Source organism: Perissodus microlepis, chromosome 15, assembly GCF_051167445.1.
Source record: "Perissodus microlepis isolate ML-2025 ecotype Zambia chromosome 15, ASM5116744v1, whole genome shotgun sequence".
Lineage (NCBI taxonomy): Eukaryota > Metazoa > Chordata > Actinopteri > Cichliformes > Cichlidae > Perissodus > Perissodus microlepis.
This window is the reverse complement of record NC_140475.1, coordinates 7,431,273-7,447,282: the sequence shown is the minus strand read 5'-3', so window position 1 is coordinate 7,447,282 and position 16,010 is coordinate 7,431,273. Positions and strand designations below refer to the sequence as shown.

Sequence of the window (16,010 nt, the reverse complement as noted above, 5' to 3'; positions counted from 1 at the left end):
ATATAAGGGTACGCTGGCTTGTGTTCTCCCTCACCCCTCCAACAGTCTGCCCACCACCCACCCCTGCTCTTAGACACACTTTTTGTCTGACACACTCTCTCAGGACTCCCCCTGCGAGCAAGGTAGGCAGGTAAACTCAGCACTGGATCAGAGTGAGACGCTGAGAACAGAAAGAGAGGGAGGGAGGATGAGGGGAATGTGTGTGTTTATGAAATTTTTGTGTGTTGGGAGTGTGTGTGCGTGCGTGCGCGTGCTGCTGCATCGCTGAGCTACAGAGACCGGAGGCGAGGAGAGCTGGAGCGTTTGTCCTTGAGACTGACTGACTGCAGCTATAGAGCGGAGGACCAGCCAGCCAGCCAGTGCATGAAACTGACAGTGAGTACTGAGTGAGAGCAATAAGGCTGAGCAGACAAAGAAGTAGCAGATGCAAGGTTTCTTTTAATTGCAGCAAATGTGTTGGTGATGTGGTTTTGTGCGTGTGTGTGTGTTTTCTGTTTTTGTTCCTTCGAAACAGTCCAGTGTGGTGTTGAATTGGAGCAGAAGTGTGTGTCTGTGTGTGTGTGTGCCAGAGCAGGTGAAGGTCTGCTCTGATCCCAGGTGAACTCATCTCTCAGGCTTTTTTTTTTTTTTTAATTTTTATTGGCTCACATCAACACTTGCTTCTGAGCCTTCATGTAAGACTTTGTAAAGCGGTTGGGCAGTTGTTAAGTGTGTCTGCGGCAGCGTCCTCTGTTTTTTTTCTTTCTTTTTTTGTCTGCATGCTATCTCCCCCCCCCCCCCCCCCCCCCCCCCCCCCAAAAAAAAAAAAAAAAAATGTCAGTAAACACAACATCTGTCCAGCTCTGCCCCCACCACCACCACCACCACCCAACCCCCGGGCTTCTCTCTTCTTCCTCGGTGCTTCTGTTGACAGATCGATAGTTATGCATCTATAATTGGAAGTCATTATTTATGGCGGCCCTCCAAAGCGAGTCATTATCATGTGTAATCTTGCAGAAAATTACATTTTGACTGGTCTACCTTGGCACGGCCGGGATTAAGTGCGCTGTGCTGAGCGGGCTAACGGGCTGAGGGGATGACCGGAAGGTGGGGTCACCGCAAGGACCCCACCCCCGATGCCTGGTGAAAGAGTTGGGCAGGAAGGGGAGACGTTTAATTGTGTCACATCTCACCTCAAAAGCTGAAATATCCCAGAGGTGTATAAGGGGAAAGAAAGAACAGAAGCACAGTGTGAAGAGGGAGGGAAGTGAAATAACTGAAGGAAGAGACCTGGCATTAGCTCGACGTGGTACGAGACACCGTTGTGAAATGAGACGGGCTCACCTGTGGAGCTGCTGATAAAATGGGTTTGGCTGGGTTTGAGGCGGATGGGCAGATAGACGGAGAGCCAGAGGGTGAATTCATAAAGCTGTGGTAGAGGGAAAAAACAGATAATGTGACAGGATAAGCTCTTTCAGTCTATGTGCGTTTTGCGTTGATTTGTTTATGCAGACATGCTGACATTGAGCTCGAGGGTAAAATTTGCCACCTGTGGAGATATAAGTGAGATGATGAGATGGGCTGCATGGTGTTTCTGTGTATGTTTGTGTGTGTGGGGGTATGTGAAATGTTTATAATAATTCCTGACATCAGCATTAGTTGTGTGAGATGCTGATTCCCAGCATTTAATGTGCCCCGGTCCCGCATCAGTGGATCCTCATCAGAGACTGGTCAGATAACCGTGTCTGTGCATGTGTGTAAAGGAGGGTTAACAGCTTGTGAAAAAGCACCAATGACAAAGATAATACTCTTGAGTGAAAGTACCAATAGAACAGTGAAAATACATGCAAAAATCTTGCATTTAAACTCTACTAAATGAAAGGCTCAGGGATATAAACAGGTAAGATTAGCCTGCTTTTACTCCCTTTCTCCTGCCTTTCTTGATTACATTAATAACAATGTAGGACTTACATGTATAATAGTCTTCTAGGCTAACATTACTCCTATTAACAATTTGAATGTCGACAATATCAGACTGAAAAAGCATTTTTGAAGCTTTCCTTATTTTCTTCTTATTATTATCACACTGAAATTATGCATTTTGAATGAACTTTATGCATTTTGTGGTCGTATTTTATTCTCTTTTTTTGTCATATCTCACAGGCTTGTTTTCTTTTCTATCATTCTAATGTTTTATGGCTTTGTCAATGAATTTGATCCTAATGATGCCACATTAGTTCTGCCATCTATGCAAATTCCATCTATGCAGTTCTAATAAATGAAGCTAGTTATTCACAGGTCATATTTGCCATGGGTCCTGAATTAAAGCAAAATACAGCATGCAGTTGGGGGTCATGGTACTCTGTCGGGCATTTTAAACAGGAAAGACTCCATCACTGCACTCATCACCTTCATGGTTTCACACAGAAAGCTGTCAGAACATGTCTTTGCTTTTTGCAGATGATGTGGTTCTGTTGGCTTCATTGGACGATGACCTCCAGCTTGCCCTACAGCAGTTTGTATATGAGTGTGAAGGAGATGTGATGAGAATTAGCAACTGCAAGTCTGAGGCCATGGTCCTCAGCTAGAAAAGGGTGGAGTGTCCACTATGGGTCAGGAATAAATTGCTGTCCTAAGTGGATATATACATATATATATATATATGAGTCTTGTTTATGAGTAAGAGAAGAGGGAAGTGGTATATTGGTGCAGAACATGCTGCACGTTTGAGGAACATTTTTCATTTCTAAAGAACTTCACCATTATAACACAGTTCACTACATACTGAACTTACAGGATAGAAACAAAGCATCAATCCCCTCACAGTGGTCAATCTATCAATCTGCCCTCCTCTACTGTAGTAGACTCTGTTTTCTGCCTGTTACGGTAAAGGAAGAGCTGATAGTGAAGCTGGCTGGCTGATCGACATTTCCACCCTCACCCATGGCTGTCAGCTGTGGGTAGTGACTGAAAAAATAAGATTACAGTTACAAGTGACAGACTCTGAGAAGATCCGCTACACCTCTTAATCAAATAGAGTCAACTGAGGTGGTTCTGGCATCCGGCTAGGATGCCTTCTAGGCATGTCCTGGAGGAGGCCCCGAGGCAGACCCACGACAAGCTGGAGAAATGAAGTCTCAGAGCTGGCTCATTGTGTGCGTTATTTCCATTTTTGATTGGGGTCAAAATGACTGGTGTACTTAAATACGACACAAATAATGTTTACTTGAAATTGATACCAGAGTCAAAAGATGGTAAATAAGCTTTAAAGTAATAACATGGATATAAGCTGCAAGTCATATTAAAGAAAGGTTTCGATTTTTGGTCAATGAAATATGAAAGCTAATTGTAATTTTGCAAAAGTAACAATAATCTATTTTTTTTCCTTTAGATGAAATTAATCATATAGCTAATAATGCTATAGTAAGAGATAGGTTGGTTGTCCTTGTGATTTAAATGTGTCAGTAGGATGAGAGTTAAATAGTTCAAGTTCAAGTTTACAAAAAAAGTTTATTAACTTAAAAAGTAAGAAAAAAAAAATGCAGAAACTCCAAATACTCAAGTGGGTACGTTTTCTGAATTAAGCTTTCTCTACTTAATCTATTTAATTACTTTAAGCTTTTTGGGTTTGTGGTGCTGGTTTAAAAAAACACAGAGAAAAAGAGGAGAATCAATCTCCAAGGACAGAATTTCAATAATGATCATATTAAGTAAATGAAATCCAAGCATACTTTATTTAGAGAAGACGTCAAGTAACTTCTAAATGACGCTATGCACCAAACCTCCTCGACAATATGCACAGGAGGACTCGAGGCTCAAGGGCATTACGTACAGCGAAGGAGAAGAGACGGGAGATGTTCTTGTTTTTTGTTTTTTTCTGTTTTCTTCCCCTTTCAGCGGAAAGCGCACAGAAACAGAGGCAGCTGACCACAGGCCAGAAGCTGAGCAGTTAATCCAATAGGCTGCTGCTTGTTGAGAATATGAAAGGGTACTTGCTGTAGTAATCCACATTATGTTGTTAGAAGAAGCTCTGTTACATAATCACCCTAAGAACCTCCAGATGGGCTCCTGCCAGAAGACAACATGGCACGGTGACGGGACGGCGGACCAGTGACGTATTTGACTTTGAGCTCGCGCCTTGATGGACCTTGACGGTGCTTTCGAATAATCATCCCTTATCAAACTTGTTCAGCTAAAAGCAGTGTCCCGTTTTATAAATGTCACACACAATCCCTCCACTAGGGGGTAATCTAGTCAATTCATTTAACCAATAACACGAGCCCTTACTCAGTGCGTTTGGTCTCAAATATTCATAAAATACTCTTAAATTAGTCCTAATGAAATCCTGCCTTCCTGAAAGCTTTCCTGTGTATGTTTCCCAGAATGGCTCACCCCCTCCACCCTCCCAGAGGGACTTAACATCTCCAGATAAGTGAAAAAAAAAACATTTCAAGACCACTGACCCACTAAGGATAGCTGCAGCAGGTTCTAGCAGCTCTAAGTGACATTTCTATAGTTGCTTTAGCTTCTCCCAGAGGCTTTCTCAGGTTTCTGGCATAAGCCTGTGTGCGCGTGTATGTATGTATGCGTTTGTGTGTGTGACCTCTGATCCCTGTGCAGTGTACCACAGATCAATACAGTGAAAGTGAGCCGATTCCAAATGCTCATCTGCCACTTAATCTGTCATTTTATGTATCATTTCCCTTCCATTCATCTATTTAAAGGCATCCAACAACAAAGCACATGGCAGAGCTATCATTGCAGTTTCCTTTATTTGTTTTCCGTCTTGTTTCTTTTGTCTTTCTCTCCTTTGACTTTCATGCGTCTCTCCCATTTAAGCGCCGGAGAGGTGCTGTGTCGGAGCAGCGGGACATCAGGGTTTGCACACAGTGTCAATAGTCTTTCCCACTGTCTCAGTAATTGATGGATGACTGTGAGTCAGATATAAACTAAGTAGATTACACTCACTAGATCTGAGGGCTGATGCTAATGTGCATGACGGAGGGGTTTGGAGCTGAAGAGTGACTGTCCAGTTTTGGAAGTCAATGCGACAGCTGGACCCAGAGGCTGAGAGATGGTGGCTGTGATTTTTGGGAAGAACATGCATACACACATATGCAGTGTGGCTGTTTAACCCATACTTTTTCTTGTTTCTCAGACAAACTGGATGCATCTGGTGTGAGGGGTCAATACCTGACAGCTGGGTGCTTTGTTACATGCAGCATCCCTCCAGAGCAGATATTGAGCTCCTGTCGTCGGCTCAGGCTCAGCAGTGTAAAAATACTTTTGATGTTTAACTGCAGCCCAGCGTGTTTGGTTTCATTTGCTGCAGTTTGCTTCCATTCATGTCGTTGTCCAAGTTTGTCCAGTTGGTTTGTTATTCAGTGTCAGGTTTTGTCATTTGTTGTTTATTTTTGTTTAAATAGTTAAAAAGGGGCCAAAATTGGCAAATGGGTCCAAAAAAAATTTGTTATATTTTGTTAGCCACTTCTTGTTTAAATCCTGGCTAATAGTTAGCTATTTAACTAGCTGATGAATCATAGACTACATTGATGTGGTTTATTAATATTGATGCCTCAATGGAAAATAAGTTGACAGCTATAATAACCCGAGGCCGAGAAACTGATAAATTAGCCTTGATGCTGATGGAATAACCCACCTAAATGTCCCTTTATGAAGCCTCCAGCTGTTTTCACCATCTTGCTGCTTTGAAATAGGACTAATGAAACTGCACGGTCATTTCCGGTGAGCATACCTTCTAACTCTTAAATTACCACAGTTTAGCTGAAAATGAACAACCAAAACAGTTTATGCAGAGAAAGAGCCTGGTGGTTATGAAAAAGATGGTATGTTTAGCTTCTGTGTTAGCTTCTGTGTGCTAACATTTGCTAATAAAAGCTTAAAAGTACATCTGAGAGCAATGGGGATAGCTTTGGTGATATATATGTGTGAATGAAAATAATTCATTTTTTCTGGCCAAAAAAGAAACTCCTTTCAAATGAAGCACACTCAAATGCAATCGCTGGCCACTTTGTTAGGTACACCTTGCTAGTAAGAGGCTGGATCGCCTTTTGACTTTTTGACAAAAGTGCTAGAAACATTGCTCAGAGATTTTGGTCCACAGATAACATCACACAGTTGCTTCACATCCATGACAACCACTTCCAAAATTTGCTCTATTAGATTGGATTCTGGTGACTGCCGATGTTATTTGAGTACAGTGAACTCATTTTCATGTTCAAGAAACCAGTTTAAGATGATATGAGCCGATATGATGCTGTGGTCATAAAAGGATGGACATGGTCATTAACAACACTCAGGTGGGTTATGGTGTCTAAACTACTGTTCTTATATGACAGGAGTGCCAACTGGTGTGGTCTTCTGCTTCCGCAGCCCATCCGCATCTATATTAAGTATGTTGTGCTTTCAGAGATGGTCTTCTGTATACCTCGGTTGTAATGAGTAGTTATTTTGAGTTACTGTTGTCTTACTATCAGTTCAAACAGTCTGGCCATTCTCCTCTGACCTCTGAGAAGGGATTTTTAAAACCTAAAGACTTCTGCTCACTGGATATTTTCTTTCTTTCTTTCTTTCATTCATTCTTTCTTTCTTTCTTTCTTTTTAAAGACCTTTTAAACTGTATAGATTGTTGTTTTGGGGAAAATCCCAGTAACTAATCAGTTTCTGAAATACTCAGACTATGCCACATTCAAAGTCATGTAAATGACCTTTCTTCTCCATCCTGATACTCAGTTTGAGCTTCAGCAGCTTGTCCTGACCATGTCTACAAAGCTAAATGCATTGAGTTGCTGCCATGTGACTGACTGGTCAGATATTTGTGTTAGCAAGCAGTTGCACAGGTGTACTCAATAGACTGACCGGTGAATGTTTTAAATGGGTTGTATACTTGTGTAGTTTTAAAAAGAGTTTGGACAAATACCGGATAGAATAATATTTTCAATTAGTTAAAAAGTTAACGGTAAGTTTTTACAATTTACAGAGGAAAGGTCGGCTGCTTAGATATTCTTTTACCTTAGAAATATGTAATACTTGCTGTCTGAATGAGAACTTACTTTAAACCTGTTTGATTGTAATTTTTCAGCCAACTGACTGAAGTTAATGAGTGCCACATCTTATCTGTCTAACTTAAAAACATCAACTGCAAAGTGAACAAACAGCACCTTTTCATACAGTGGCACAAAGTCATAAGGAAATTATCTGAACATTTCTCTTTCAAGTGGTTCAATTGACGCCGCTATGACTTGGCTCAGGCAAACCCTACTATTGTTGTTGAGTGTCTCGAGAATGCTCGGCTGTTGCCAAGGAAAATATTAACTGCTGATAAAATAATTAATCTGTTGTTTAATTTCAACCTGAACTTTTCATTCTTCTGCATTTATTATACGGGAAAAAAATCTTGACCCTTTTTGAGCCAAACTAAACAGATAAAAATCGTTTTAATGTCAACTCTAAGTTTCCTAAATGGTTTATAGAAGATAATTTCTCAGTGTAAAAATGTTTTATCACTTACATCAGCTTTAAGTAGATGTGACTCGTGATACTTGTCTGGGTTTTTGTGTTTTACGGTTGTGATAAAATTGTCTACGTTAGAAATCACACTCTTTATCCTTCACAGGTTTTCTTATGTACTTTCCCCTTTGTGTTTGCATGCGCTTGCATTGATATGTTTGTTTACACGTATCTGTGTATGAGGCTGCTTTAATGCAGAGTGTGTTAGTGTTGGATGGGTGTTTCATGTGGTGCATAATGAGATAAAGTCCCACTCCGTGCAGTCTGCTGTCTGGCCTTTTATCTGAGCTACAGATTAGCGCAGGTGATTTCATTCCTGTGGAAGTTTAGCAGGGGGTTGGCTCAGAGCACTAACACGACATCATGACGATCAGAGAAGACGAGATGCGCCAAGGGTTTGTGTTGTTTCTTCTTTTCAAACCTAAAGGTCAGATCAGCTGGTCTGAAAAAGTAAAATGCATGTTCAACACCTGTGTTGTGCATCGGTGGAAAACATTAAACTGCTGCATTGTTGCCACAGGAAACTTATTGTGTCCTATGTTAATTCAGATAGAACTGGAACCATGTGGTCACACGGTATAATACACTACAATGTTAAAATTACATTTTTTGATTTTAACACCGATTACACTCTATCCTGACTGTGAGTAAACCTGTCTCTCGCAGCATAACCAAACACACTACATGGCAGATGTCTGCGTGTACACGTGTGCTTGTGTGTCTTCACATAGAGGGATTTTTGTTGACCCCTTCATGTGTGTTTTTGTCATTAAAGTGGATTAGGATGTAGTTACCACGCGTTGCCTTAGACCCATCTAACCCTTGAGCTACTTAGAGTAGCTTCACTCTCTCAGGACGAATGGCAGGATTCATTAGAGGACTGACTGTTTTATTACTTTGATTATTGTATTGTGCAGAAACTTACAAATAAAGCAAAGTTGTGTTGGATTTCTGAAATAGCATCATGCTACATCATGTACTTGTGGTGGGTAGTTTACACTCATCATGGGCATGAATGTCATGGTACTTTTTGGAATGATCAATGATGATTTTTAAAAACATATCTGCTCAAATTTCCCTTAACAAGTTACGGCTTGATCAGATGCTTTTTGTAGCCACTACCCAACTTTTGGCATAATTCTGGCTGGATATTTGATCAGTCGTCTTGGCAGGATTGGTAGAGTTAATTTAAATTGATTGGTTTTCTGGCACAAACCCAGCTTTCAAGCATAGTCCACAAATTTCCAACGTGGTTGAGGTCAGGGCTTTGGCAATGCCTTTCCAGAAGCTTAATGTTGGCCTGCTTTATCCATTGCAAAACAAGTTTTGATGTGTGTTTTGGGTCATTGTCCTGTTGGACTAAACTGTGTCCAGGTTTCTAGCTGTTGAATTGAGCTGAACTTGAAGAATTTGCCGATAGTCGTCTTGCATTATTAAATCCATTTTGTGCAGTGTACCAGTACCACTGGCACCGAAACAACTGGCACCAGGGCGTGATACTACCGCCAGCATGCTTGACAGCTGGCACAGTGTTCTTATGTTTGAAAGCCTCACCTCGCCTCACCTCACCAAGCATGCCTCTTGTCATTGTAGTCAAATAGCTCAATCTTTTTCTTGTCTAACCATAAAACTTTTCTCCAGAAGCCATTTGGCTATGTGGGTACCTGCAAAATTTCAGTTGAGCTTTAAGGTGTCCATTTTGGAGCAGTGGCTTCTTTCTCAGTCGGCATCCTCTCAGTCAATGGTAATGGCACTTCACTGTATACGGCGACATTGGGGTTCAAGGAGTTTCCAGTTCATGGGAGGCTTAAGCTTTGTTGGGTTGTTTCTGAACATCCTATCCAATTTCCTCTCATCTGAGGGTGACAGTTTGGGTCCTCTGACCTTGACAAAGTGTTGCCAAATACTTGCATAAAATTGTTTGCACTGATGATCTTGGAATTTGCAGTTAAGAAATCTTCCCACCTTGTGTAAATCTACAAGTACTCAGTCTTAGATTTTCCCGAGTTCCTTGGACTTTCCCATCGTTCTGGGTATAGGTCAACCCAATGAGTGCTGTCAAACAAATCCTTTTCGGCTGTAGTCAATCATGATCGCTAACAAGGCCTCGTCAAGTTAAAAGAGATGTATACTTTTGACCCTCTGTGTATTATAGAAAATAAGTTAAAACTTGTTCACTCAAGCCACCTGTTCCACCTGGGACAAAGAACAGTAAATTACCACGACATTCATGCCGATGATGAGTGTATGTAAATTTCTGACCACAGCTTTACATGATCAGAGCACTGACATTAACATCGAGATACTTTGTTTTTTTGTTAAATCTCTTCTTGTATTTACTGTGCTGTGTTGTTTCTTTTAACCATATAATCCTTTAACTTTGCCTTTTGCTGTGCTGGACGACTACTGTGTTTCTTATCTTGTATGCACAGGTGCTTAGCGAGCGAAAGCCATCACGTTAGGCTTCCAGGTATAGCTCATTAGAACAGCAGTAAGTCAGTTAAGGCCAAGGTAGAAATCGTGCAAATGTCTTTGTGTGAGTAGACATTCATATATTTGTTTATTGCGCCGCCTGTTTTGATTGATGGAGGGGAATGAAGACATTTTTCGACTCAGCATTTATAAATTATTTTACATGGCTGGTACCACCTACTGTGTTATAGATTAAAAAAAAAAATGGATATGAGTAATGCAGCATCTAAAAATCATTTTCAGTGTTGGTTTACTTCTTATTTCCTGAACCTAGAAATATTTAATATGTATATAAAGTTTTTGCTTAAAATATAAAATATAAACCAACTACTGATCATATTTCTTTGATTCTAACTTCAAACCAAATTAGACTAAATATCTCTGATAAGCTGCAGAAACTGGACACACACTATTGAATTGCAATTTAAATGTCCTGTAGTTGTCTGTAGTTTTTGTTGTTATGGTGCTTTGAGAGAACCATATAAAGATTATCCCATAAAATGTACACTGATATGCATATTAAGAGATTTGTGATATATTTAGTGTCTTTTTAATATAAAGTAGCAATACAACAGTAAATAATACCTGTTACATATTTGGATTTTTCTCATAACTAAAACATGTTAAAGTCATCCTCTCCATATATCCACCTGCCCCAGTAGCCATGTCTCTCATTGGCTTAGAGGGCAGCCAATCAGTTGCAAGCTCAACCTTCTGGGGGATGGCCATTCAAATTGTGTGGCTGGGTGTTCTTGAGGGCCGGCTTTTACTTGGAGACCCTTGTCACACACAGCTTCCAGTCACAACAGTCAGGACTTCAAAGGCAGCCAGAGGCTGTTGGTGAGAAGAGTGAGTGACAGGAATACAGACGTAGGGAGAATGAGTGGAGCTGATAGAGTGATACAATAGAGGGAAGGGCAGTAGATGGAGACAAACTTTTGAGGCCGAATATAGAGAAAGTGAGAAACGGTGCAGTGATAGATAATAGCGCATAAAAGCTGTCGAGCGGAAGGACAGGACAGATCCAGGGAAGGAGGAGGAGGCAGGCAGAAGCAGACGTCCCTGGACAGAACATTTCCTCCTCTTCAGAGCATGGTGACAGAGTTCACATGGATTTAGTCGACCTCTACCTCCCGGAGTGTTTCACCTACCACTCTAACACAGAGTAAGTACTGTCTTATAGCAGAATGACTCCACAGAACCTGAAGGGTGTCCTCTCAAACAGTACAAAGTGCAGATGAAGCCAAGATTGTGTTCACGCCATACTTGACAGCTGCTTCATCACATCGACTGACTCACTGTTTCTCTGTATTTGCGATATAACTCAAATCATTATTGCAAAACAGACGTGGCCTGTGACAATCTTTATAGAGGGTGACGGGGGGAGGGGGTTAAAAAAGTGTTTTCTGTGGTGCAGCATCATCACTGTTTACGCCACCTTTAAAGAAAAAGAAGTTGCTCATCTTGTCTTGATCATTTACCTTGTTCTCATTGTTCTGTTCAGAAGAATACACATCAGCACACACACACAGCCTTGTCTGTGTCATCTTGTCTTCTTTTGACATGATGTTGTGTAAATATTTGAGTTCACATTCATGTTAATTTAGGCCTGCAGTCCTTTCCAGCTCTTGCTCTTTGAACACTTTCATTAACGTTTTATGTGCCTTGGGTACGTTCAGATCAAACTTTTATGAGTGTGAAGGTTTGTTTGGATTGATCACAGTAGCCATTGTTCATTGTTTGTTTGTTGATAGTGAGGGTAAGCAGGCAAGGCCAGGTTAGAGGTAACTAGTGGTGGCTTGTGTCATCCAAGGCTGGTGAAAATCCTCCACAAGAACAATGCAAATGGGAAAAGAAAAATCAAGCAGCTGTTTGATTGCGAGTTTGCTGGGGTTTTTTTTTTTTGATTGCTTGCTTTGTCTGTAATCACAAACAGAAACACAAAAAATTGGTTCATTATCATCACGGCGGCGTAATCAATGTGATCGAATGTTTGGGGATTTAGAGTAAGATTCCTCGGGAGAGCGCGGGAACGAAGACAGAAATCTAGCAGACATGTGAGCGTGCTGTTTCCCTGATTGTTTGTGACACAAGCAACCGGATAAGGAACGTTAGAAAAGGTGATGGCGGCCACAGATGATCCCTGTGAATGGCACGCTATCCATGTTTCCCGCAGACCCAAGCTCCAGCCACGGGTGCCGCATCTCTGTGCTTCATCCAAAGCTTGACTAAGGCTCTTACGGCCACTCGGGGTGCCTCTGATCCCTGCTCATCTCTGGCTCATTAGTAATAAAAACACTGCTGAGACCCCGCTGACCTCAATCGCTCTTCCTAAGGTTTGGAGCTAAAAGGTTAGTCAACAGGCCCTTGAAGTTTTTGGGGAGGTTTTATAGTATTAAACAAAGACTTCTCTTCCTTCGAGGCTTTTAAATAAATCTATTTTGCTCTATTTTCTTAGCGTATTGTGATCAGTTTTTGAGATTTTCTTCCCTCCCTATTTTCCCCTCAATCTCATTCCCTGCCTCCATGCAGCCGGGTCATTGTTGTCTGCATTATGACTTTGCTTCTTTTCAAAGAAAGTACCCCCCCCCTTACCCCTTCTTTCCTTTCCTTTTGACACCCCCCAGGTTAATGAGCTTCAGGACTGCCCCTTTTCTCTCCGTCCCTCTCTGGTTTTTTCACGCTCCCTCTATCTGTCTGCCTCCCGTGTAATTTCCTCCCGCCTCTTGTCGGTCTCTCCGTCTTTTTGTCTTCTTGTTGCTGTTGCCAAGATGCAGTTAGAGTTGTTTTGGATACTGGTATGATAACTTTGAATACCCCATCCCAACCAAACACACACACACACACAATGATTTATCCCTGCTGCACTGAGCTGTACAAGCTGCACCAACCGTTTTTTGATGGGCTTTTATGTGGAGTTGTAGATTAGTAATCTGTCAGAGTGACTATCACATCACATCTGATCACCCCACTCTAATGCAATTTCATTATGAAAGCAAAATGCCTACGACCCCCCCCCCCGTGATGCATTATAATGGGAGAGTGCAAAGTATATCTCACTCTGTACCTGTCAGGGACTCGACACAGCAATATGGACACCTGTGATGGATAGCCATTGAGACTACCAGTGAGTCATTTTAAGAGGAAACTGAAATCTATTCACTGTGCTGTTATTATAGTCTTTGAATTGGATTGGAGAGGGTGGAGATGCAGCGGCTGGGAGTGCAGGAACAAAATGGCATCATAGGGATAAAATGAAACATTTAAGGCACCATAAGCAACAGTATTTTATTGTAAAAATAGCACTTTTTTTGTGAAAAGTAGTGCGGTGAAAATTCTTCCACTCTGCAGCACCGTGTGGGGTCGTTTCCAGCTGCAGGTGGCTGTGGGAGTGCAAAGCAGCTTGGGCTCAGAGGAGAGTGTATCTAAGACTTTTTATCTGCTGGAAGACAAGAGTAACAGGATCGCAAATGAACGGCGATGCTACTCTGATATGTAAATGGGCAAAAGTTGCCAAACTGCAACAGTATTTCTAAAGGCTGTAATTTGATTTAGAGAAGGCAACTTAGTTAAAAGCTCAGCCACAGTTTTTGATGCTCGAACGTTTTTGATTCTGCTGCTTTGGATTTATTCTACTGTACCAAAGCAGTTGAGCTTTGATTTCCAAGCTCTTTGAAGGCAGCAGTCGCTGTGATAACACTGGTACAGTTGTTTGGTTTTCCTATCAAGACCTTAGTTGTCTTGCTCAGTGCCTTACTGTGCGTGTCCGTGTATGTTTTTGTGGGCTTGTAGAGGGGTCAGTAGCGCGTGGCCATGGTTTACTCAGTGGGTGGTTAAAAGCAGCCAGTCTTTTTGCCTACCAAATAAGTTGTGATTGGAAGCTGCTGATTTACATGGCAGGAAACCGACTGAATTGGACCTCAACCTCAACAAGCCAAGAATAGAGTGGGAGAGATGTACGGATAGTGTGTGGGGTGTGTGTACAGCAGTTTTCTTTTTTGGGGTTTTTGTTTTGGAAGTTAGGCCTGGCGTCAAAGAGCTGCATGCAATGTAAGTGTTAGGGTGTTTATGAAGACACATGCTTTGACAATGTGTCCGTAAGAATGTGCGTGCCAGGAGGTGTAGTGTGTTCCCGATCGAAGGAATCTCAAGTGTATGCGGCGAAGACTACGTTTTTTATTTTTACATCCACGCACAAAAGTCTGACGCCACAATGCGTGCGAGTGTGTGCACAGGTGTTGTGTGTGTGTGTGAGCGCAGATCACATGCCTGCAAGCCTACTGTACGCTTCAGCTGGTTTCAAATGCTTTTTCTCCTCGGCATGGTGACAGAGAGTCTGTTGTGGTCACATCCTAATCCAATAATAGAGCCATGATACACACTTTAACATGCAGGCCTAGGAGAAGATTTATTTCCAGCTTTTATTATATAACTAATAATGGAAAGATTTTTTTTAAATATATAAATACATTCTTTCATTTAGTTAAGGATTGACTTCTAACAAAAGCTGTACTTTCCACTTTTCCACATTTCTTACAAAAAACACCTGCTCAGTTGTTGTATCTGGTGTAGGCTTCAGGCAGTTTATCAGGTCAAATATGGTAAATGAGAGAAACAAAGAGAAAATAGAGTGAAGACAATAGGCAATAAAAGTGGAAGGAATGTGAGTATATTTGGATTGAACATGACGGTGTGGATGATTGCTGGTTTAGCTATTTTCCTAGGTTTGCTTAAGCAATCGCTTCTCTGAAAACAAAGCAGTGTAATGAACAGCAGCTTTGCATATGGGGGAAATCACAAACGGCTGGTTTCTGTAACACTCGGACGGATGTGGAGACTGGTATGTGTTGTTGTTGAAGCGTTGTGGATTTGTGAAATTAAAAAACTGATGTATTCAACAGAAATTACGGCCTTTCTCATTCTTTTTTTTAACCTTTTAGCCAACAAATACATTCCTGTGTTTGTGAAGAGATGTGAATCCATATGTTAATTTCAAGTATATTCATTACACGATTGCTATCTGTGTAGATGATGCCAGAACTAATAAAACTAATATAAAACTAATCAAAGCCCACCGACCTGAAGGTCAGCTGCAAATATTAATAGCAATATCAGAGTGACTCATTAAATAAAGATGACTTCAAATTCTCCAACATAGATATATATTAAAATAAGATGCATACACACATCATATGTATTAAATTCTTTTTTTCTTTCTTTTTTTTGTCTCCAGGCATCTGGACAGGATGTCAGTGAGGGGCTTGGACCCCACCTGTCCCTCTTCTATTAAGCGTGAGCCTTCCAGCCCCAGCCCCAGCTCTCAGGGTGATGTCAGCCCAGCCCAGCCCAGTCCTGGAAGCTCTTCCTCGGACACAAACTCCAGCTACGGTCCTCTCACCAAAGGCCACAATCACAATAATGGGCAGGACTCACCAAGCCTCTTTAGTCACACAGCGGGGTTGGCCAGTAATGGAGGAGCAAATAGGTTGGTGTATGTGTCATGTTCTCCTTTATTTCATCTGTTTTACTCCATTTTGTATGTGAAATGATATTATTACTATATTTATGTATTACCCTTATTTTTACTCTTCCTTTCTCTCTCCAGGAGGTTTGGTGAGGAAGAAGGCCAAGTCAAGTGCGAATTCATGCTGGGCTCTGTAGCCAAGCGCCTATGTCTAGTGTGTGGTGACGTGGCGTCTGGCTACCACTATGGTGTGGCCTCTTGTGAAGCTTGCAAGGCCTTCTTTAAGAGGACCATCCAGGGTGAGACTGGCACTGTATATAAAACACACATTCACAAACATGCTCAGTTTCAGTAACCGCATTTATTGTGATTAGCATGGCTGATAATGCCTTCCTGCATCATATAAACCTGTTTTAGGAGCAACAAGGTGTAGATGTTCCCTGATCATTTGTTTTGGGAAAAACAAGCCCTGATCAGTTAGCTCACAGCTTCCGCCTTCAAAACTGCAGAAAGGCTTTAAATAAAGATCTGCTCGCAAGCAGCTGATATGCAGTTATACTTAGAC

General features: G+C 41.5%; 1 protein-coding gene across 4 annotated transcripts in view; it reads left to right on the top strand.

Moving 5' to 3' along the window:
* Positions 1-45: 45 nt before the first annotated feature.
* Positions 46-16,010, top strand: part of LOC146371567 (estrogen-related receptor gamma-like) — a 35,361-nt gene continuing 19,396 nt past the window's right edge. The window contains exons 1-3 of one of the 4 annotated variants that reach the window (XM_084952798.1): positions 46-375; positions 15,215-15,472; positions 15,587-15,744. In XM_084952798.1, coding sequence (XP_084808924.1) covers positions 15,228-15,472; positions 15,587-15,744 — 403 coding nt within the window. In that variant the 5' untranslated portion in view covers positions 46-375; positions 15,215-15,227. Of the gene's footprint in view, positions 376-10,683; positions 11,147-15,214; positions 15,473-15,586; positions 15,745-16,010 lie in introns of those variants that run through there. The other 3 variants (XM_084952797.1, XM_084952796.1, XM_084952795.1) reach the window with 3 other exon arrangements.